The sequence below is a fragment of the Tyto alba genome, unplaced genomic scaffold (assembly GCF_018691265.1).
Source record: "Tyto alba isolate M040663 unplaced genomic scaffold, T.alba_DEE_v4.0 Super-Scaffold_22, whole genome shotgun sequence".
NCBI classification, from domain to species: domain Eukaryota; kingdom Metazoa; phylum Chordata; class Aves; order Strigiformes; family Tytonidae; genus Tyto; species Tyto alba.
In genome coordinates this window covers 11,709,419-11,734,436 of record NW_024881296.1, presented here as the reverse complement: position 1 = coordinate 11,734,436, position 25,018 = coordinate 11,709,419, and the positions used below count along the sequence as shown (strand labels likewise).

At 34.6% G+C, this 25,018-nt stretch overlaps 1 protein-coding gene across 4 annotated transcripts in view; it reads right to left on the bottom strand.

Moving 5' to 3' along the window:
* Nucleotides 1-25,018, bottom strand: part of SDCCAG8 (SHH signaling and ciliogenesis regulator SDCCAG8) — a 118,138-nt gene that overhangs the window by 66,752 nt on the left and 26,368 nt on the right. For all 4 annotated transcript variants that reach the window (XM_042795603.1, XM_042795604.1, XM_042795602.1 and 1 more), the window contains 4 exons: nt 22,375-22,527; nt 19,763-19,897; nt 16,346-16,462; nt 4,173-4,315 (listed from right to left, as the gene is read on the bottom strand). In XM_042795603.1, the coding sequence (XP_042651537.1) occupies nt 4,173-4,315; nt 16,346-16,462; nt 19,763-19,897; nt 22,375-22,527 (548 nt within the window). The remainder of the gene's footprint in view (nt 1-4,172; nt 4,316-16,345; nt 16,463-19,762; nt 19,898-22,374; nt 22,528-25,018) is intronic.

The window sequence follows — 25,018 nt, the reverse complement described above, 5'->3', positions numbered from 1 at the left end:
ATACGCTGCTTTCTAGAGATCATGTCATTTTCAAAAACAAAGGAGAAAAGAAATATCACATAATGGGGAAAAAAGAAAATAATCAAGAACTACAGCATCCACTGACTCACTGTAATATAAACTTTTATCCTTCAAGAGAGTGACACATGGATTCAAGGTAGCTTGGTGGGTCACCTGAACCTGGAAGTATGGGTTCTTTTACTGTTTAATAATTTTTTCCCACCTACAAGTTGACATTCAATACTGCTTGCAGTGTCTCCTATAAGCAAACAAGAACAGTAAAAAAGTAAACTAAGCTAAATCTGCTTCAATTCCACTCAATTACAAATTCCACCAAATTTTAGATGACATTGATGTCAAAAATATCTTGAGCCATCTACCCATCTTTGTGCCTGATAAAATGCATGATGGTATAGAAAAGGTTCAATTTTGAAATTCAGCGATTCCCTCACTTCTTAAGATTTATTTATATGCTTTGGCATATGCAAACAGGAGCTACATCTGACCTCAATTGAAAAAAACAATAACTTACTTGTTTTGAAACAGAAAGAGGAAAGATTTTAAATGATGATTCTGTTATGCAACAATTGTGAAAAAAAAAAAATAAAAATAGATACACACTAAGATCTGGGCAAGTTATTAACACCTGATATCTTTTATGTGATCTTTTCCACTAGCATACTGACATTATTTTTAACAATTATTCTCTCATGAATTAAGAACAATAGATCTGTATGTTTTCTACCCTCTGAAGAACGGATTCAAATAAGCTTCATTAGCAAGACCCAACCTTGCCAAAGTAATAGCAATTTAACATTGACTTCAGAAGTAATTTTGTAAGATTCTCCTACCATCATAACTCTATTACAAATAACCACAAAGCTGAAACTAGGGGAAAAAAAAAAAAAACAACCAAGCATGGTCAGTCTCATATCATGGTGACATCTGCAAAGTTACATGACTGACAATCAAAACTACACAGCAAGTTCTGTATTTTCCCAGTCATTTGAAGACATACAAATTAGAATTACTAACTAGATTCAATAGCAGGAAATGCATGTTAATAGCAAGAATTTCTAAGCAACATATTGCTCCAGGAAGAAAAGTGACAGGAAAAGGCAATTTTAAACTCCGTGGCAATGGTTTAGAATAGCTAATCGTAACCTTTTTCTTGATTTTTAACAAGTACATTTTGTTAACTTAGAAGCTGTTTAGTTGGTAATCAATCAACAGTGTCTGAAAACTAGGATGCAGCAAAGAAGTGGGACTCCTGGAGAAGAGTGCAGTTCTGCAGAGCACTTTCTCATTAAGACATAGACTGCATGCTCTTTCTCATTTAATACATTCATATAGTATTTACCATCTCATTTTCATGCATTAAAATCCAAAGGTCTCATATTCATTTTATTATTATATTTATTTACAGTATCCAAACCTAGAATCAGTGGATTAGTGAAGAAATGTTCTCCTCAGTAATATACTAATTCACAGAAAACAAAGAATTCTTTCTGTATCTCCTCAGCTACCTCCAATTTTTGCCAGAAAAACAGAGACAGGTCATGCAAGGCAACAGAAAGACTACCCACAACCGTGTAACAGCAGTACAGGCCTCCCTCAAGTCCAGTGTTGTGAGAAGACTTGGAGTGGACCAGCTGGTCCCCTCCTGAAAAGAGGGGAATCAGCAAGATGAGGCCAAGGCCGGAATACCCAAGAGATGCACTAAATCAGTGCAATTTCTGCAGCAACCTCCCACAGGCAGGACTCTAGAGCTTAAAATCTGTTTTCCTTGGCAAGTGTCACAGTGAATGAGTCTATAACCCCCATAGGACTGCTATTACCACTACCTTTCAAGTGAGTATTTTCACTGGTACAGCTGCCACTTGAGGAAAAGGGAATAAAGAATGAAAGAAGGTAGACCGTAAGCAAATAAAGTTCATGTGCAACAATTATGGATGTACCAATCCATTAAAAACATACTCAGTTCAAAATGCAAAACTAAAGCCACTAGAGACATGTAATTTTTATACCCTTACTAATACAGAAAACCTGCTCTGACAGAAAGTGATCTGAGAGGAAGAAAAAGAGTACAGGCTAAGGAAAAGTTTCATTTCACTAGGGGATCTTTTCATCTGCAACTCAGGGAGAACAGAGAACTAGGTAAGAACATCTCTTAACTCTGCCCTACCAATCTAAGTACACAGGGGCAACAGGTAACAGTTCAGCAACAAGAGACTCTCATCTCTTTTTCTTTCCCCCCGCCTTCTTCACCCATGACAGCAGCATCACCTAATATATTCCTGGAAAGCAGACAGACACTCCAAAAATAAACAGGACACAAAAACCTACAGAGGAAAAAGTATTACAGATTTTGGGGAGTATCAAGGAGAAAGATTTGAACCTATTTCCCATGCTTCAATGTATATATTTTTCCAATAGTTAAATGTCATCATAGAAAAAATTTCAATACTTACAAGCGGAGACCATAACATGAACACAAAGGATAAAAAATAAAATAAAGAGTAGGTCACTCTAGAAGAGTGTCTGCATTATGTCAGACAAAGAAGCTGTGGCAGTTCATCACCTGTCTCAAAAAGGAGATGTCTCTGAAATTGTATGAGAACAGGGCCAACACAGACCATTACCTGCCCAAAATGTTCCCAGCCTCCAGTGATTTGCATCTCAAACTTTCCAAGTCAGAGACCATAGATTGAAAAGCTACCTCAATTATCTGTATGATAGGTATCCAGCATTAATCATGTTTACTATGTAAAAGTAGGCAATAGTCCTCATTTTTACAAGTTGAATATTTTCACCAAAAAAAAAAAAAAAATATTGGCTAGTCAGATTTCCTCCAAGATATCCAGAGCTTTATTGCATATAATCAGCCTTTTGCTAAAAGGAGCGTGGTAAGCCATTTGGTTAACTATCACAACAAATCATTATTAATAAAGTTCTGCTAAATCCAAACTTTAGATATCTTAACAACTCACCCAAAACTTTTTTCAAGTTCATTAACCTCTAGCATATTTTTTCTCTAAATACAGGCTGTTAGAGTGGTACTTTCTTCCATCTGTTAAACAACCGTGCTCTGAATTACACAGAAATGTAGCTGAATAAAAAAATGATTCATTGAATTTAATAGTTTAGATGAGGCTCTATTTTATTTCCATTTACTCAATGGCAGAATTCTCATGAAGCTCAAAGAGTACAAGACTTAGATAAACATGCAGATTTCTGTTATGTGATAAAAATCTGAGGTCTTTTTTTTCCCCCCATGTAAAAGTTAAACTAACTTAGCTTTTTTTTTCCCTAAGGACTGAGTGAAAGCTGCCAGATTTGTTTCTGGATGTTCACTCTTGGGGCAACAGAACAAAACAAAAACCACACACACGACCAATACCCTGCAAACACTCAGACAATAGCATTTCCTGTGGCCAAAGGAAAAATTCCTGTAGTTACCAAAACTCAAGCTGCAATGAATAATTGGCATGTTAACCTTCTGGTGTATTTTAGAGATGTGTAATGAATAGTACAGTAAATGGCACTGGGAGCTATATCCAAGGATGGAATAAATTCAGGCAAAGTTTCTGATCACAGAGTGTTTGTCTTATACCACATCTCCACTGAGCAAGTGGCTACTTAAACACCCTCCTCACACACTTGAGCTTACCTCCTATTCATAGACAGTAATATTACCTTTTGATTGTTTAATCTTCAGTGAAGCTTAACACAATTATGTTCATTTATAGATTCCTGGTCATTCTGCTGCAAAAACTTCAGGTTATTAATCTGAGTACTCCTATGCTTAAAGGTGCTACTGTACACTAGTCTCAGATTACATTTAAAATATCTTTGCCACACCAAACACAGCAACAACAAAAAGAATGTAGCTGCACTCTCCCCTGTTCTTCCTACTGCCCCAAAGCATGCCACCTCATCATCAGAGCTGAATATTGCCTTTTCTTCACACTAGTAATTCACTTTCATAAATTATAACTCATGACTCACTTTGTAGTTCATAACTCACTTATTTAAATCTCTACTTCTAACATTACTGAGGGCTGCCCATGCAGTCAATGACTGCAAGTATCTATAACAACTGTGGGGAAGCCTGTGGCAAAAAATTAGCAGAATGAAATTGGTACTACAGCATGTAATAGGATAAGGGGTACCTGGTGAGGTGCAGTTGGTGCTCAGATTTACTCAGCAGTTCTGTCAGTTTTAGGCACTCCTCTCTGGCTCCTGTCACATCCTGCTGGGCTTGTTCCAAACGCTGTTTGTTTCCATTCAGCTCTAATCCCAGTTTTTCTATTTTCTGAGAAAATATTGCAGAATCAAATAAAGTATATTTAAGAAATGCATAAAGATACATTTTAAACAATAAATCATAAAAGTGATCAAAGCTCCTGAAAAACAATGCATGCTTTCATTTCAGAACAAAAGTAGTTTGTCGATAAAAACTGAAAAACAAGAAAATTAAAGTATTTGAAATTACATTCATATGAAAAGTCAAAAGGCATATCATATTTAAAGACATTAATACACAGTCAATGTTATCATTTTCTTGCTGCTTAAGAGATACACACATTCAATCATATTCCGATTTTCTCATGTGAAGGCGTCCATATTTGTGTCCCAAACTCACAGTTGCCAGAAGGCAGCGGAACAGTGGTCACCTTCAGAAACTGCTGGACATAGGATAGCTCATGTCATTTATTTTGCTTATCTATTACCTAAGCAATGACATGTGAGAATTTAGCTTTGTCATATTCACATAACATTATACAAGAGATTAAAGGTAATTTATGATTTTACCATTATTGAAAATAAGTTATTTGTGACATAACTGAATCCTAAGCATACCAGCTGCTGTTAATCCTGCCATTTTCTTAACATCATTAGACCTTATATGACAACTGAACATAGTAAGTAAATCTAACTTAGTCACTGAGTCTATGAATATATTTTACAAATATTGATAGGCAAAATTGCATGGCCAGTCTTTGATTCCAGTGAAGCATACTGGACTTACAATTTCTATCTGAACCATACTGTCAACAATTTAAACATTTTTCACAAATATTCTCAAAAGGAATACATCTTGCTCTAAGTCCATTCACAACATACAAGTACCTGTAGGAATACATAGTGCTGAATAGCTATTATACTTTAAATTCATACAATAACTTATTTTGTGATAGCTTCCTCATGCAGACAAGCCTCCCTATCTTCTTTAGTTAATGAAATTATTCATTCAAAGATCTTACAAGAACAAATGAATGTAATTCAGTCCCAATATTTGCACTTGAAGCACCTTTGTAATAAAGTTGTCTCTTTTCCTCCCATTAAAATGTTAACCTGAACCACTTACAACAATAAGTCATGCTGTTGCAGACAAATACAATCTTCTCTTCATCCAGAAAAAGGTTTCATAATGTTTTGTTTTGTTTTTTTAATTTTTAATTTTGCTAATTACTTAACTGTACTTTTTTTTCCTCCCAAGATCACCCAACAAAGGTGCATGAAGGAAATTTTGATTAGAACTTGAATGTCACCTTGCTGTAACACACAGACCACCTCCTAAATTAAATTGGTAATTCCAGGTTCAAATACAAAGATAGTGAAACTATCTGCAAAATCATGAGTAGTCCTCCCCTCTGAAGAATGTAACAACCCTTTATACTGTCAGAATATTTTAAATCCAGGTGTGCAAATGCAATCAGTTACATATGTTTTGCATTTTCACTTATTTCCAGAGACTTTTGCTTATTTTTAATAGAACAACGGAAGTCTCAGTGGGTTCTCCACACACCATTATTCTTAACAGCAGCATTTCATTAACGTTATTTCTCCATTCATCGTAAACAGGGATATGAGTTCTTCATCGTCTTTAAAAGTTAGAGAAGTTCTGCAACGTTCTTAAAATTTGCTTTAAGAATATATAAATTCAGCATACCTTTAAAAAAAACCTAAACCACAAGTTAGTCAAAAAGCATCAACTAAGTATTTGAAAAAGCACAACCACAGCTGAGAACATAAATACACCATAGATCACTCCTTCAGGGAAAAGTTTCAAGGAACAGATGGGCTTTACACCATTGCCTGGAGTTAAACAGGCTCAGTCAGGTTTTGACACAGACCCACAGAAGGAAGAAAATTTCAAGTGCAAGAACCTCTGGTGAAAATGTTCTGCTTCCATCAGCCAGATGTTGAACCTGCAGGGTTGAACCCAAGAATACGTTCATAGATTTCAATTGTCATGAAAGCACAGAGGGAAATTCTCAGACAATGACTCCATGACAGGATCTTTAAAGATTCACAGGAGTCTTATGATTTCTATAAAAAGTATCAAGAAAGCAAACATAGGTTTCGAAGAACAATTTCACTTCTGCTACCTTCATCAGTAATTCTGAAATTCAGAATTAGCTCCTTTATACACACATACACGTGTGTGTTTGTGCATGTGTGTAGGTGTGTACAAATATATATATATATATATATATATATAAAAATCTATCTTAAATTACCAATACTTAGAAGTATTCACAGCATGAGCTATATGAAGAGTAGGCATTTTACACAAGAATTCTGGCAATGACCATGGCAGAAACAGCAGAGAAACTCATGAGAAAGGGATGGCGGAAAAATATTGCCCAAGAGAACATGTTAACAGCAACTCAGAAAACAGAAGCATCTAATCTAGGTGTATTTAGGGATATCAACTAAAGTATTCGTTTTGAAACACCATAAAACATTCATTGAAAATAATTTAGTAGGGGTCATGCATCGTCACTCTGAAAACAGACAGCCTATATGCTGAATGCTGCATGTTACTTTGGTTTAAAAACTCAAATAATAGTTTGAAACATATGAAGCCTCAGAACTTGAGACTCGTTCATACAATAAAAGTCAACCCTCTTCTCTCTCCTGCAAACAATAACAGTCTCACAAATACACTCTATCCTGAAATATGTCAAGTTCAGTCCATCACTAGGTCATCACAATATAATTAGAATTTAAAATACATAGAAATGACAGAACCAATTAATCTTCTTCAATCTTCCTGCTAGGAACCTTATCAGGCAGCATTTTTCCAAAACAACTCAGACTCAAACTAGTTTTCCTGTTAGTTTTCCCATTTTTTGTACTGGGAAGCTGCAAGCAGTTCTACAGCTGCTATCTGGGCCCCAGTGTAATTGTAGGGAGAGAAACAGAAACAAACCACCAACTAAAGTATTTTGCTGACAACTCTGCTTCTCATGCAGCGTTAATTTGATCCCTCAGTGCCTATCACTTGTGATACAGCTTTTTACAACATGATCAGAGAGTATTTCTTCAAGGTACTTAACTTTTCAATGTATGTGAGAGACAAGAGATGGAGCACAGAACTGCAAAAAGACAGATGACAATCTTGCATTTAAGAAAATCTGAAACAGATTTTCAGTATAACAAGGAACAGAATTATCATAATGTATACGTACAACAAGACTACATTAAGGTTGGAACAGGCAACTTCTGGTGCTTAACTCCACAACTTTAATATTCTTACTACTTCTGCACATAATTTTAAAAGTACTATTTAATCTGTCTTGCACTGCAGTTGCCTAAACTCCCAGGAATATCAACAGGCACTTTGCCATGGAAAGATGGCAGGCTAAACCTCAGTAAAGGAAACATCATTATTAGTAAGCTGAAACACATTAACATTATCTTGCATGCATATTCAATTCAGTTATAAGAAAGAAGTTTTACTAAACAAAAATTAAAGCATTGGTGAAATATCACTGCAGTAAAATGTTACTTCTGTATCAATTATTCTTTTTTCAGTATTACCACCAACCACCTTTTATATTTTAAGTTTTCCACTTTGAAGCATATAGGACCCTTCCATATTTTTTCCTCGAAGCATTTAAAGTGCTTCACTTCTCATTCATTAATTTATGATGAGTTTAAAAATTATCTTCTGATTTTCACAATGGATTTTTAGGTGAACACACTGGAGATGCTCATTCAGTGACATAAATGCAACTAACTGGAAAACATTAAAGATGATTTCTCAAGCACTCAAACCTTCAAATACCCTCTTCAAAAATTATCTGAAATTATCTTCCCCTAACAATACTTGTGTATGTTGTAAAAATCTGCTGTTTAATTAACTAGACATCTCTTTATCTCTACAAAATCTGATAAAATGCAATAATAACCTCATTCAAAATGAGCCAAATTAAAGATTAAAATAATTGTTTCATTCTTTTAATACTGATGCTGATTCTATTGTATGCAGAAAAATGCAACTTTAAACTCCAAACTAGCAGATGTTTTTCATAGAATTTTAAATAGCAGCAAACTGACAGAAAAGACAAATTATTTAAAAAAAAAAAAAAAACAAATGAGAATGATTAAGCAGTGATCAAAGAACTTGTACTCTGAAGTAAATGCAAAAACAACTTTAGAAGACTTTTAAGAAAATCAAAAATATACTAAAAACAAATTAATCCCTAAGTGATTTATGACATTCACTGTTGTACCAGTATGCTCACACCTCAGGTAAGAAAATACACAATATAACCTGAAAAATAAACTCTGAAGTAAAATAATTCTGGAGGGGAAAATATTTTTGTGAATTTACAGTATTTTCTTTTTGTTTCATATTTCATTCTCCACCATTATTAAAAGATTAAATAGGCATAAAATAGAACGAAAAATAGAAGAACAAATATGTAAGTTATAAAAAGTGAAATATAATGACTATGGTGGTTGGTATTTGCAGGTACATCTCCAAAAGGCAAACAACATCTATAAACACACATACACTTCAAATTAATACACAGTAAAAATTTACAGGCACTGATGCTCACATGCTTAGTTCCACTTACTAAAGCATCCCTTCAAAGCAACAAGATCAGTGATAGTGCACAGGACTGAGGCTGTAATTAAGGTCTACGAGGTGTCATCAATATGGCCATTCACATACACTTAAATATTTTATAGAACAGTGACAGGAGATTTTTTCACTGTTTAATACTGATCTCAATTCATGTTGCCTTCTTTACTATACTAATTAATCAGGGACAGAACAATCATAGCCTACTATAACACTAATTTTCTTTTATTATTTATTGTTTTTTTAATTTAAACAACCCAAAGAAACAAGACTGGTTTTGAAGGAAGATTTTGAGGTATTTTACTTGGAGGAAAGATGGTTATCAGTCCATATGCAGCAGGGGTCACTTGCAGTCATTTCCATCCCAATCCTGGTATCAATCAAGCAACTCGAGGTTCTGAGTGGTCTCTAAACCTCAGACCTCCCAGGCATGGCCATCTGACATAGCATATTGCACCTCAAGAACTATCCAACTTTCTAAAGAGAGTTAGGGCCATCACGAGGTTAACCCCTGCCTCATCCCAACAATGTTTGTCTCCCTTTTGCACTCTGTATGAATTACTGCTGCTTCCCATTCAAATCTGAATGAGGATACAAAGCAGTTATGAAAACTAAATTTGGTTTTAAAGGGGAAACCTTCTTTCTGGAAGTAGATTTATTATAAAGCTGTGAGAATATACAAATAAGTAGTAAGAAATACAATGTACACAAGGCTTAAGAGTCCACAAAGACCACCTCTTTTGAAGAGGTCAATTCACAAAAACATAAGACTACTGCAAATTCTATAAATCATTTAGCACAAAACAGAAATCTGGAAACCTTTCATGACATGAAAGACAACTAACATGAGCAGAAACAGAAGAAGAGAAGTAACTCCAATAAACACACACGGTTCCTTTGAAAGGTTTTCCCTACGGCTGGCTCACTAACCAACTGAACTCCAAAGACCAGAGGGCCAAACAAAGACATAACCCAGTTAAGCAATGCAGGCTGTATCTTGTTGGACAGCTATGATTCTAACCCAGTCTGGTAGGACTCTTGAATTCCACAAAGAGAAGTAGTTTTGAGACCACTTTGTCACTTGTGCTGCAAAGAAATGTAACAGCACCTGGCAGTACGGTGGCATCCCATGTGCTCCACTAAAAGGCAGAGCCTCAAGAGGAGAGCCATTACCTAAGCAAAGGTCAGCAGATAAAAACCTTCTGCTTTGAAAAAGATTGAGAATTAACAGAGACAGGACACTGCAGTTTGCTAGGAAGAGCAGGGGTGCTGGAAGAACTTCCTGAGAAGAGCAAGGAGGAGGGGTGCTCTTAAATGCACATGTCTTTAAACCCCGTTGAAGCTAACTTCCTACTTTTAATTGATAGCTGCAGCAAGAAAAAATTCATGTTGCTAAGTATATATTTATGAATACACACACACACACACAATTTTTAAATTGAGCAATAATCTTAGGTGCTTGTCCTTGTGCAAACTCTCAAAGAGCAACATGGCCTCCACATACTGTGGACAAATACCCTGGAAAACAGAAGGGAATGGCTGAAACATATTATACAAGTATTTTACCTCATTATTTCTCTGAAAATACTTGCTTTCAATTTGCGAAAAACTGCAATACTATTTCAGGAACAAAACTTCCAAACCCATAGAGATCACTACAGTCACATTTTAACAGACAATATTGCTGTACTGGAGATTAGCTCAGCAGCAACCAGCAGAGATAAGAAAGTGATTTTGTTCCACAGTGGAACAATATATAAATATATACACACAGATATATATATATATATTATTTTTTTAATGGATTGCACTGGGCAGGGGAGAAACGGGGACAGGGGGGAATGGGGTGGTGCAAAATAGACTGTTTTCTTGCTGATAAAGGAATTTCAGAAAAGGAGAGTTGCATATAGGAGAAAGGAAGGGGAAGATTACGCCTACTTCATTATTGAAAAACAGGAGAGAACAAAACTTACTCCTTTTCTCCTTTCAAACATGTATTTGAGATTACTGATGTGGGATTGGCTCTTTTTTCCTGGAGAGCATTAAGGAATAGCTGGAAAGAAAACCTATGCAGTAACAACCGACAAGTGATAGTCAGGGACTTTTACACTCTTTTTCTTCTGATTGTTGGCACAATGACTATTGATAAAGCAACCATTTTTCTAGTCTAAGAAGAAGAAAAAAACAACATAAAACAAGCATTACTTTAAACATAACACATATACACACTGTATCAAGAGCTATGCTTTTCCTACTTTGAATAATGTTTAATGCACATAAATTATTTTCCCTTTCCATATACTAACAGGGTGACATCGCACTGGGCGACAGAACACGGAACAAGGTTACATGGTCCAACTACACCTAGGAACAATAAAATCCTAATTGCCAAGTGGGTCATTCCTCCTAGCAGGCCAGTTGTTTATGGGAAACAGAACAGCACTGAAAATGCAGACCAGCCAGTACAGAAAATTCTACTACTGGCAATCCCAGTAACAGGGATTTTCTTATGGAAACATAACAACTTAATGGAGGCTGCTTATACCACTGATCTTTAAGGAATGGGTGGCTGACAGAGGAAATCAATGCTATAGCAGAGCAGCAGCAGCCATATCATAATTTTAATTAAACATTTCTTTTGTTACATATTGCAGGGTTGTAGACCAATGATTTTCCTCAAAAATCTTGAGATGAGCTTGTAAATTCAGTTATTAAAAAGAATGATGTTCCTCCTGAATAAGTCAGAAAATTTGTATCAAAGCAAGGCATCAGATACTGTCATTACACTCCCTCCTTATTTACCCATTTTCAAATTAGTGCATTGAATGCCCCAAACTGAAAATGATACATGAAGAAGAGTTCACTTACAGCAAAGGTTATCACATTTTCTTAATGCTTTCTTGTCCAAAAGCAATTTGGTTGTTACTTTTAAGGCCATTATACTCAAGGTCAGACCAGGTAAGAAATTTTGATGCTAATAGTTTCAAGCTGTCTGCTAGGTTTCGGGTTTTTCCTCCCTGCCAAATAGTATTCAAGTATATTTTCTGATTTAACAGAATTTCTTTTCAAAAGAGAACTTTCAGGGCATCTTTTTAACTAATGAGAACACAAAACCTTAGGTATAGGACTGCTGCGAGAACACACATAACACATAATCCTAAAGCATCTTCACCAGCGTTATTAAAACTTACAAGTTTCAAAACATCTGGTTATATATTGAATGTCCAAGCTTGTGAAAAATCCTGCATTTTAAAGCCTGACTTATGGAAGCCTGACACTAATTCATAAGAAGATGTTTCAGTGATGCAGTGTCTTCAGAAGGCTTTATTGGTCTTGCATTGGACACACTGCGGCATTTCCAGGACATATACCCAAATGCTTGGCCTGCATTATTTCTGATGAAGACAGAGTCAGTAATCTCTCCACTTATAATGTCTAAATTAGGTTACTATAAATCATGGATTTATGACAAATGAGATAAACATTCCCAAAATACCTTTTGGCAAAATGTTTTTGGACTGCAATTTTGCCAGATTTTTATTTGTCTGCAAAATTGTCAGTCTACAGTGTACAGAGACATCATTTAGGTTCTGTCATACTACACAAAAATGCTTTGATGTGTAGCTCTTTCCATTTGTATAGGTTGTGGATATCAGTGACTCTCTAATTTCTTTTTATTTGGGCTCATGAACTACCATAGAGGCAACTATTAAAAATCTGTGGGTTTTGGTGTAATGTTTTTGGAGCTTTTCATTATGTTACCTACAAGGTAGGCAACAGAATTCTGTAATCCCCCACTTCAAACTACATCTGTCCAATTTTAAAGACAGTATCAAAAGAATAGTTTTTACGGGTTAAGATTACTGGCTTGGATTTATTTCTATACAAAGTATTCATCTGATTCCTCAAAACACAGTAAAATAAAATTTAACAGCTTCAGTTAGTTTCTGAAGTTGGATTGAACATATCCTCCTGTTGCTTTATTACAAGGAGACCACAACTCACAGTGGTGCAATGCTACTGGTAAGAACTGTCTAATAAAGATGACACCCAAATTGGCTGGGACTGCATAAACCAATACTAAAAAACTGTTTTCACTTCTATATGCTGAAGCTTGCAAGATTTACATAAACCAAATAAAAATGATTTACAGACAAACAGAAAGCAAATGATTAACAGCGTACTTCATTTTTATTTTTATAATGCAGAGCAGAAAAGAGCAAGCGATGCTAATCTGAGGAAATTATTTGGTAGTATATCAGACGTATGATTTCTATTAGAAATCCACAAATTATGCCACACAGTACTTCCAAATTCACAGAAAAAGTATTATAAAAGTGAAGTCCTGCTGTGTCAAATATGCCATACAATTTTTGTTCTGATAACAGCTATTTAGGTTAGGGCGTGACTTTTCTCAGATATAGCTGTGCTAGTACAACCCCTAGTGTGGACACAGTTTACTGCCATGAAGGCATTATACTCATATAACTTATAAAGCTTGTTCCTAAGAAGGAAAAGTATTAAGTAAGGCACAGTTATTTCAGCACAGCTACAGCCACAATGGGAGGGATGAGACAGAAAAAGAGAGGGCAGTAGGTTATGCTACTTTACAACATACTGGGCCAGATGAACAGATGCAGTTTTTGTGTAGAGAAACTGTGTGGGATATGTCTTCCCTCCCCCCACCCCCCCCCCCATAATCCTAATGTTAATCAGGATCATGATGGCTGATATTACAAAACACTTATTCAATTTAAGTGCTAACATTGCTCATTGTTTCTTCATTTTTATTTTAAGAACGATTCACATCAAATATTAATAAGAGGTAGTCTTTGTCCTAACTGAGTAATAAAGATAGGAAAAGAGATACTAGAATAAAAGAGAATGACATGAAAGATACATATACTCCCTTTAATTTTCCTAAATGATAGAAATTCAGTTTTGAAGAACTTTATAAATATAAGTGTGTGATAAATACATTACTGTATTTTCCGACATGTATGTATTGGATGACCCTAAATTGTACATATGGGGATTTCTGCCTATTCTGACACACCTAACTAACTTTAATCCCTTTTTAAAAGTCATTATATATAAACTAAAATACAGCTTCAAAACTACAATTTATCCACAGCACAAAGAAAAATACAATCATACCTCAAGAAACAGTAAACCCACTTTCAATATATCAAAAGACAATGTGAAACATGATTCATTGCTTTTAAAACAGAAAAATGCACCACTGAATATACAATAACATGAAAATACTCATACATTATTGTCTCTCTATTTTGTAAAAAATAAATATGTATTTATTATGAACAGATGGTAGCCAAGGAAGTTATCAACTCTGTCTCTTAGCCAGAAGGTCAGGTCATGGCTGAGAGACCAAAGAACAATTACTATTTGCTATTCAGTGCCACATAAGATGAAACAGTTTAGGTTTTTCTTTAAATGCAAAGCTAGATACGATTGAGCTGTTTTCATTTCATTTAAATTAAATGATTTGCAATGACTTATTAACATTTGTAGAATTTGATTTAAAAAAAAACATACCAAAACAAAACCAAACCAAAAAAAAAACAAACACCAAAACATACACACACTCTTTTTGCTTACCTTTTAACATATTAAATAATATTAGGACCTATATAAAACTTTCTTGGTTACCAGAGCCACAGCTATAAAACAGCTGCTAGAATCTGAGCCTGAGAATTTCAAAATATTTTGGGTTTTTTGAGGAACCAACAATCATATCTGAACAATATAATTACTTTAGGTAATTACTAAATTACTCTAATAATCTTTGCTAATAAGAACTCCCCCCTCCCATCACTTCTCTTTAATTATATCAAATTATAAATCATCACATTTTGGTGTATTCATTCCCACACTGAATAAAATACCAGTATGTCAATACATGAGGTTAAAATATTTTGTTAAATTTTACAATTTGTTCAAAAGGCAATCCTGAAGCAAGTTGGAGAACAGGATTCAAAAACCAAGATACTTCTTCAAATATCTTATTAAACACATCCTGTTTTATTTGTATGCCAAGATTATGCCAACTCTCTTATCTGTGATATCTGTCAAGACACAGACGACAAGCCTGTTTTTTGTTTTTCAAAGTGTCCTTAGGCCTAAAGGATGCAGGAGTTAAAAAAAAAAAAAAAAAAAAAAGCCAACCCTGAAAACAAAATGCATTAAGGCCCCCATTTTTCTGTGCTGTATGATTTTCTATACATACTGAAGAGTTATTTTATCTAATAAGCTTCTCTTTTGGATTTTACATATCTTTTGATTGTCATTTGAATTATTATTGCTTCCAGCCTAAGCTTGTACTTTATTAAGTTAATAAACTTGCTGTCCTATGTGAAGATTTGGGGAAACTAGTAAATAAAAATGTAGTTTTAGAAATACTGCATTTTTCCCTACATACACAGGGACCAATTCGTTCATTTATTTACAAGAAAAAGAATGATTCAAAACCTGTTGGATAAGATGCTCTAATAACAAAATACATATACAAAAAAAAAAATCCTCATGTGCATCTTGTGCATCTGTGTATTCAGAAGACATCCACTCTCATGTGCAAATCATAACTTATGAAGGAATAACTAGAAGTTTGAATACCTAGAGAAAAACGGATAGAATCTCAACAAAAAGGGCACTTCAAAAGATGCAGATTACACCTGTTCAAGCTGTTTGCCAAGTATGTTGCAGATTACTCTAATAATCTTTCTTAGTGCATGGGATGTTTTGTCACAGACTACCTGTAAGGTATATACTGGTTTTTGTACTATTATAAAACATGGTTTCAGATAATCAACAATTAATGCCTAGTGGAATTTTTATACAGTTATTTTCTCCAGAAGGTTATTTTTCGGGTTTGTTTTTTTTTTTGTTTTTTTTTTTGTTTTTTTTTTTCCCCTGTTGGTTTTTTTGTTTGTTTGTTTGTTTTGTTTGTTTTGGTATTTTTTTTTGTTTTGTTTTTTTCTAAACTTTTCTATGAATCCCAGCATTCATTAATTTGGAATCTTTGAAGAAACTGAAAGATAAATGATTTTCATTTTTGGTATCATTAGGTTACACTTAGAGTCTTTAATGCTTTGTCAGACTGCATGTATACGTAATTATGTGTGGATTTATTTGTGAGAAAAAGTGTATAAACATATGTATACAGTACATACAATTTAAGTACGTTGTAAGAACACATATGATAATTTCGTATGAAAGCATGGGATGACTATTATGTAAAACTGAACATACTAGGGCTGAAAACAAGAATAAGATATCCAAGACGTATTTATTTAACAGTAATATCTGGCTTGTTGCCATTAATTTAGAAACCATTTAACAGTAATAAATGACCACTATTAGAAAAATTAATCATTCCAGCTTCCGCAATAATCCTACTTAGTCTTCTAATAACTGCAAAGTTAGAGCAGTGTTATCTCTTACCTGGTCCTTAATTTCAAGCTCCCTTATAGTTTTTGTTCTGTACTCTCTGAGCTCCTTTTCTGCCTCATCCTTCTTCATTTTGGTTTGATTCAACTGATAGCGCATTTCTCCACACACCTGTTAGATTATACAGACAACATGATCTGTAGCTTGAAGAATCCATAGCCCAGGGTTTGCAATTAGATCTTTTGGTGCCCTCTAGAGGTCATTTAAATGCAACATATTTTAATTTTCAGATATTTTAAGACTACATATGGTAAATGTTTTTATATAAAAAGGTGGATCTGAATTCTCTATATAGTCATTAACTTTGAAATATGCAGTGCTTTCTAGATTCAATTATATTTGGATCAAGATTTTGCTAAGTATAAATATTTATGTTGTAAATATATGTGCTACTAAATACAGTTAAACTACAGTTGCTGGGTTTATATTCTTTTCCCATTTTCTCTAAAATCCCAAGAAAGTCTATGTCAACACTTTCAAAACCTAGAAGTAAAGGATCTATCACACTCCTATATAAGGGCATAGTTTCTTATCTTGCCAATTTTCCACTGTTAAGAAAGAAAATGTTTAGATGTTAATACAATAATTTTCAAAGTTAGATCAGAGCATTATAGACTTACTACAAACTGAAGATAAATTCTTAAAAAACAATGCCTAATTCAAATAGATGCATGAACCAGAAGAAAGAGATCAAAGCAATATTTAAAGAAATATAGAAGCACTTCCACAAAGACAACAATTATTCCCTGCCATTGGGCTGTTCGCTATGCTACCTCCCCATTCCTTTCCACTGGAAGGCAGCTCAACCTCAGAGGGTCTGGGGAGGGGTTAGGGGAAAGAGAGAGAAAGAAAAAAAAAAAACAAAAAACACACCAATCCCTCCCACATAATTTTCACTACTGCTGTACAGGGATGTTATGTTCCTATTTCCCAATCTAAGACTTCTAAATGATTCTATTCAATCTTATCTGTTGGTAATGGAGAAGGATGGTGGGACGAGCTGTCCTCTTCTTGTCTTTATCCTGTACAATCACCTCCAATTTTTGCCTGTTCTTTTCAATTTAATTAACCAAACATAAATACATGAACATTCCTTAATGAGAATACAAATGTGTTTACTCATGGCTACTCTTAGAGAACTTTCTTTCCAACTTACTCTGCTTCCTTGCCCCACTTATATTCTTTCACCAGACTTGCTTCCTAAATGTGCATACCCTAAATTTGATGGTACAATCCTCTGTGCTTCTCAACATTCTCCTTACACAAATTCTACAACCCCAATTAACTTCTATTTTTCAGTCTCGTCCATCTTCTCATCTTCACTGATTTCCCCCCCACCCTTTTAAAAAAGGTAGAGTAAAAGTAAATATGCATAGTGCAATCAAATCGCCTTAGGAGAAAACAAAATCAACTGTCATAACTTTAAGAAGCAGCATCACTTATAAATTCAAAGGACAACTTGTAAGTTTAGTCCTGTTGCAAATAACACAAGGTAGCAAATGCTCTGAAGAATGGCAAAGTTCAAAATCTTTTTTTTTTTAATACTGAAATACCATATGTAACTAAAATATCCTAAGATGCAACTTCATAGATTGCCAAGTCTGTCTTTCCACCTCCTCCTTTAAATGATGGATGTAACAAAATGCAGTATGTCACTTCCTCCAAACAAAATTAAAAAAAATACAGCCATCCTTCCCTTCAGCTCCCCCTTACATCGTACAAAGTGAATAACGCAGAAGAATCAGCAGATGGTGCTGTCCTAATAATGGATTTTTCAGTCTCCTCATAGTGCAGAAAGAAGGAAAAAGATTCTCACTCCAAACCTTTTTTCCCCTGACTTCTGATGCATGCAGAAACAAAATATTTCAGATAAGACTCAAAAGAAAAGCATTGTTATTTGATGTTCTTAATAACAGCAAACTGAGTTTGGAAACAAGAAGTCAGATTCACGAGCAGACATAGATGCCAGTCACACAGTCAATGAAAAAGGTCTGGGTGATTCACATAGTCCTGACAGCTCAATGGTCAGGATGTTCCTCCAGGATGTTTGAGACTTCTCAACCCAGAACAGGGGCACAAATGCAGATTTTCAATCTCTCAGGACAGTGCAATAAAAACAGAGCATAGACTACTGCAAGGTGGCTACCTATTCAACTTTGTATTGCGTAACATTAACTGAAGCAGGGACTGGAACCACAGTGTCACTCTCCTAAGAGATTGCTTCAAATCGGGAGGCTATAAAGCTGTTCTTGTCGATCAGTCTGGAATTTATACCTACTACCTCTTTCCCCCGCTCCCCGTCCCTGTAAGTGGTGATAGTTATCTGTGAACCTAGTCTGAAAAATCAAAAGTGCGTTTCAGAAATGGTAAATCAAACCATTTAGACATTCTTAAAATGCTCCCTCATTTGTCTTTCAGCTGAAATTTAATTAAATTTTCTTATAAGTTTGGATTACTTTTTGCTGTAAATTTTCTGTAATACTTTCACCTATTTCCACCAGCAGTGGCAGGAGAGGAAGGCAGGAACTGTTGAAAACCTCTCTAGAAGTCTCTAGAGGCCTGAAGAATTAATTGTTTCCCAAAACCTTGCAATTAACGACTGGGGAGGTAGGATTGGCCCTAGAATTATTGGTAAGGTATATAGACATTTCAAGAGGCTGCAACAAATTTGAATTCTCAGATTGTCTATTCTATAGAAATTTAGCAACCCTTCATCCTCATGAAGTTGAAGTTATTTCTATAACAAGTGAATGATGAAACTAAGCTAATAAAAATAATCACTTTAACAGTGTGTCATCTCCCAGGATAAATTCTGGATGACAATTGGTTTTTCTTTCTCATGTTATGACCCACATTAAAGCTCTAATATACCGAGAAACATGCAAAATAAAGCACCCAGAAGTAATACACATACATAGATAAATGTTAAGCAATAGTTCTTAACTGAAAGATCTCTTTGTAAAAGACATACCAACGATATTAATGAATAAAGCACTACACCACATACAAGTTCTACAGAAAGTACTTGAAAAACAATGCTTTGATAGAGCTCCATTTCTTTTAACACTGCATGTCACAGAGGCAGAAATTACAGGACAGAGTTGAATACTATGTTGTGTCATTCACACCAAATTCAATTTTTAATGGAACACTGGATTGCAGTTGTAAACAGTGATCTGCATAATCTGCAAGGTAGAAGGGTTAGCCTTTCAATCACAAGGTGACTTGGCAGACTGAAAAAGTTATCTTTTTACTTGTAAAACTGTGCCTCTGGGATATTCAGATGATGTTTACATTCATCACATGCTCTTTATCAATACAGAAGAAAATGCAGAAAGAAGAAAATTCTCATCTTTCAGGACAGAATGATAAGGAAAACCAAGCTCAATATGCATTTATAAATGTGCCTACCTTATTCATCTCCATTTCATGAGATGCAAGCTGATGATGTGATTCTTCTAACTGGTTAACTAGAGAATTCTTTTCCCTTGCAATTCTCTCTACCTGAGCCTCCAACACAGCCACTTTCTCAGACATGGCCGTCACCTGCAAAAAGCCCAAGAACACTCTAATGACACAATTTGACCAACCACAGAAACCGTCTATAGCTAAAATACATAGCATTAAAAATAGCACAAATATGTAATACATAATTAATATATATTTATAAATAAGAATATACATTTTTGCTATATATTTTATTGTAACAGAATATGGATAAATTATTTTAACAGTAGGTTTGTTATTTTGAATTAATTTCTCATATATTAGATTATTTGAAACTTCTCATCAATGAGACTAGTCTCCAGGACTTGTTAGCGTGGACCAAGTTTCAGAAGCAGTAGTTGCATTAGTACTATTTAGCACCTTTTTACCCATCCTTATGTAGATTGATTTAAACCAAATTATGTTTCCCCAGCTAAAGAAAACTGTCATTGCAACCACAGGTCTTAATTTTCAGGTACAGAAATCATTTCAGCACTATAGATCAAAGCATGATATACAAAAACCACATAGAAACAGTATGGTAAAAATTCCAATGTAATTCAGATCAAACTTTGCTAAATGGTAGAAAAATTTAACAATAAACCAGAGACAGTCACCCTTCAGCTATTTAGCCCTAAAGCTTACTAATATAAGTGGAAATAACAGCGTCTGACAGTTCTAGGTTAACTTACAGGAATTCAAAGCAAAACCTAGAGGATTATATATTCATAACTATTTTTTACTCATACATCCACCTGATTTATGTATTATGCCAATTCTCCCCTTCAAACAAATCACTTCATAAAGTAAGCGATAAAATATTCATATGGAGGTTGACTTGATGGTATACGATTTCCACCATCCTATAATCCCGAAGCATGAAAGTAGTTAATCATACATAGGCATAAATCATGCCTACAGATCATAGATTTCTACAAAGTCATCCCATATCTTTAATTACCAAGCATGACATCATCACAGTGCCAATGTAAGTTGTTTAATGTACGTAGGATTTGAAAAAAGGACTACAACTACTCAAAGTGGAAATCAGTTCCAGTAAAACACAACTCAGTGGGTGATGAAATACAAAGTAAAGTGATGCCATGGAGCTAATTATTCTACCAAAAAAATAAAGTATGAAATTGTCTAATAGGCTATATCTTGGAGCGCATAGCCTGCTCTAAAGCAAATCTATAACTGAACATCTAAATGTGTAAGAGGGATAACTTCCAATTGATAGCATGGACTCAAACAAGGAATCGCTTAATAATGTCTCATTGTCTCCAATGTAAAGTTAATTTTTTAATTTCGGTTCCCCTGGCAACAGATTTCTGCTGATCACTTACAACAGTTTACTTCCTTAAATATCACTTAGCTCCTAATTTCTGTTTCAATACCTGGAACTGGTGTTAAAGTCTTTGACTTCCTGTAGCAGCTTCAGAACATTTTTCTACCACCTCATAATACCAGAAATACAACCATATCACTTTGGTTTCCTGTTTATGTTAGTAGCTTTCCAGACATTTCACCAGCAACAACACTACTAAAGAGCCTCCTCTTCTTTAAACACATAAATAGTTTACCCTGTTTAGTTTGCGCTCTCCAGATTTTATAAACTGTATGGCTTATTTCTAAAAAGAGCCCCAAAAATATGGAAAAAGCCTACAATCAGAAGAGAAATTCACTGTATTGTTTCCAAAACTTCACAAGAAAATGGTTGAAGAGGTTGCACATCAAACAAACTTGAAAATGACTAATTCATGGAGCATTTCTCTCTACTTTTCTTCCCATTTTTTTCTCCAGTCACCTTATAAACGCCTCCTCTGTCACATCTCACAGGCTTACTGTTTTTAGTGTGAGGTTTCTTCTCTATATTCCATTGGGCAAAAGCCCCTTGTTTTATACTCAAATTACAGTAGCATCTAAAAGTCTAAAACAAGGTTATCAAGGCTCTGTTGCAATGGTCACAGTATTAATGATGAGACAGATTCTGTATCAGAGAGTTTACAAATATCAGTAAAAGTAAGAAAAGAGATTCCAACACATTTCTGCAGGTGGGCAAATTAAGCATATGATCACTCTGAAAAACAACATATTATAATGCAATTACAATATTGTAGCATTAATATCTATGTATATGTAAGCTCAAAGTAGCAAAGAAACCTAAATTTGACATGTGCTAACTTCTGAATGATTGACTTGCAAACCTAAATAATAATCTTTATAAGAAGATAGGTACACACCTTTCATCACATATTAACCCTTTCCTATTTTGACAAAGTACATTAGAAACTACTGTGCAAACTAAAATAAAGTGCATAACATCAACCACTTAATATGTATCTAGTGTCATAGCATAAAACCCAGATATTCAGACTCAAAGTATCGCTTATCTACCATTGCTTTAAAGCAATGGAGGAAGTGATTTACTGAGCTCTCAAATCCAAAACTGAAACAACATGAAAGACAGGCAAACAGAAAGTTTAAAGAGGACAATATGCTTGTAATACACAAATAGAAAAAAATCCAACTCATACCATTGCTGCCAACTCCTCCCTTTCCTTCTTCATTTCCTCCCGGAGTGCTTCTTTTTCATCAGTCCTCTTATTTAGCTGGGCAGCTAACTCCCTTTCAAGACGATTCTTCTGCCGTTCCATCTCACTTTTCAGCTGCTCACACTGGACTAGAGCCTAGAAAAAACTATTTTTTTAAGTGGAAGAAACCTAAAATTTAATACAAACATAGTATTTATCTAATGCCTTCAGAGAAACCAATTTTCTATTAGAAAGGATGTCTTTTTTTTTTTTTTACATAGTTATTCTGACATTTATACATACCCTACTCTGTTAACAACTAGAATAGGACTAACAAATTTAAAACAGATGTATATGTTTGAGTGTATATACCTGCCCTACTGTAATTTAGAAATCTAATTGCTTTTAGGAGTCATTGCAAAGATGGAAGTATTTTTCAAAGTATATTTTCCAAATAAGCAGCTGTTCTTCTAAAACGAAGATGATTATTTGCCTTGCATTTAAAATTCCTGAATGTACATTAATAGAATTAGCATCCAATATTTGACTCCTTGCTAACACTGTGGTTACTGCCTAACTGCATCGCTGAAGGAAAAATAAACAAGTAATGTATGCACTTCCACTTGTTCTCCCCCTGGAGTGAATTACTGAGTGTAGAAGGCTAAGAAGAAACCTGGAAGAAGTAAGCAAAGATTCAAAGAAACAAATTCTTTTTTTTAGCTTCAGGTTTGTCAAATAAAAAAGACTAATTCTACTGAAAACTCATGAAGGTCCTGATTAATTTGAAGTGCTAAAACAGAGGATATAGATGTGTTTTCTATCAAAATAGAAGAACCATAAGTTCATATGCAAGAAGCACAGTAGACACTATCTTCTAAAAAAGCTAGGAAAAAAAAAGGTATCAATTTATGCTGATGTATCCCTGCCAAAGGGATAGGAGTTGACTGCTATGTCAGCTTAAATCAGAAATACACTATTCTATTAAAATTGAATCGAAGTATTCAAAGCACCCTAAAGGCAGCTTGCTAGCCCATGAGTAAACTAGATTTCATTTCATTATTTCACTGTTATTCAGCATATCCTATTTCAAGGAAGCCAAAGTAACCTCCTTTTAGAAATCCTACCTTATTACCCTTTATTTTCAACTTACTTTTTAAAAACTGCTTATTTTTCTTTTATTCAAAGTCAATCTCCTATATACAATTTCCTTGGTATTGGGCTGTTCATGAGGGAGGCAAATTAAACCATAATTTTTAGTGAATGTTCTAACGGTCTTCATTAGGTTTATGTCAATTCTGCAGGATATTCTTCAGGGTCTCTTTCCTACTACAAGTCTACCTTGGTGAGGGAATCCCTCTGTTTTTGCCTTGAATCCTTTTCTGTAGGAATGTATCATCAGCATCAGCAAAAAACTGTCTGCATAAGACTGATGTAGTTTAGCAGATATGCAAAGCAATGCAACTCTAGAAGAAATAAGTTGCAAGAAAAAAATGTGTATTTTGTTAGCTCCGCTGTTTTGACTACATAATGAGCAGTTCAAACAATTATTCTTTTATGACATTTATTCTGAAAATACATTTCTGGGTTTGCTTCAACTGTGGAAGTTTAACCTTACAAGGTCTCCTCCTTGGCTTGTAATAGCCAAGAGGCCACAAACTACAGAAAGCCAAGACAAAAATGGTGATTTTAAATGATAAGCACTTGAGGTCAGACTTTCTGTCAATAGGGTGATGAAATTGCAATTATAGCATTTGGAAGCCCAATGTCTTAACTCCTCACTTTTCTTATGTGGACCGTTCTATTGGATTCCATGATAATTACAAAGAAAAACAGCACTTTACCTTAATAATAGAATAGGACTGGGCAAATAAAGGATGGTTTGTACTTACCAAGAGAAATATCAGTACATGTAAATATGCTAAATTAATGCAGCATAAGTAAAAGATTTCTTCCTGTTCCTTCATATTACAACAGGTTTTGAGCATGGAAAAAACAGACTACTATTCAGTCTTCAATGCAAACAGATAGCACTTCACATTTCCTTGCTGTAGTGAAGATGGTGGTCAGTAGAGACCCTACAGATCTGCTTTCTTTATGTGGCATTATATTATAGGTTCTACTAATTCATCTTATTAAGCTTTATTCTTAGGCCACATTTCTAACATAAGCTACACTGAATAAGAATTTATACGGATTTTCTTTTTAAATACTAAAATAAAGATTTCCAAGACCAAATGAAAAAAGACCAGATAACTTCACTTCATTGCACAGACAAGGAAAAGCATTTTGTGCATTTTCAAATAGCAGCCAGTGAATAACATTTTTATCCGACAACTGTAGAACCCACCCCCAAAAAAGTAAACAAGCAAGCAATTTAAAAATGTAACCCCTCAGGGACAGGATGTGACAGGTAAACAGTGGGCTCAGAAGGATTTTTTCTCTCTTTGTTCAGTAAAAACCAAGGAGCTGTAATACTCTGAATTTTAATTTAACAAGTACATAGGATTTTGAACTCTCATTTTTTCTCCCCCACTGTTTATAGTTAAAGATGTTACACACACACACACACACATATATATATACTCTCTTACAGCACTGGATGAATAATACCAACTTGATCAACAGAGCACTTATATCAATCTTGTCC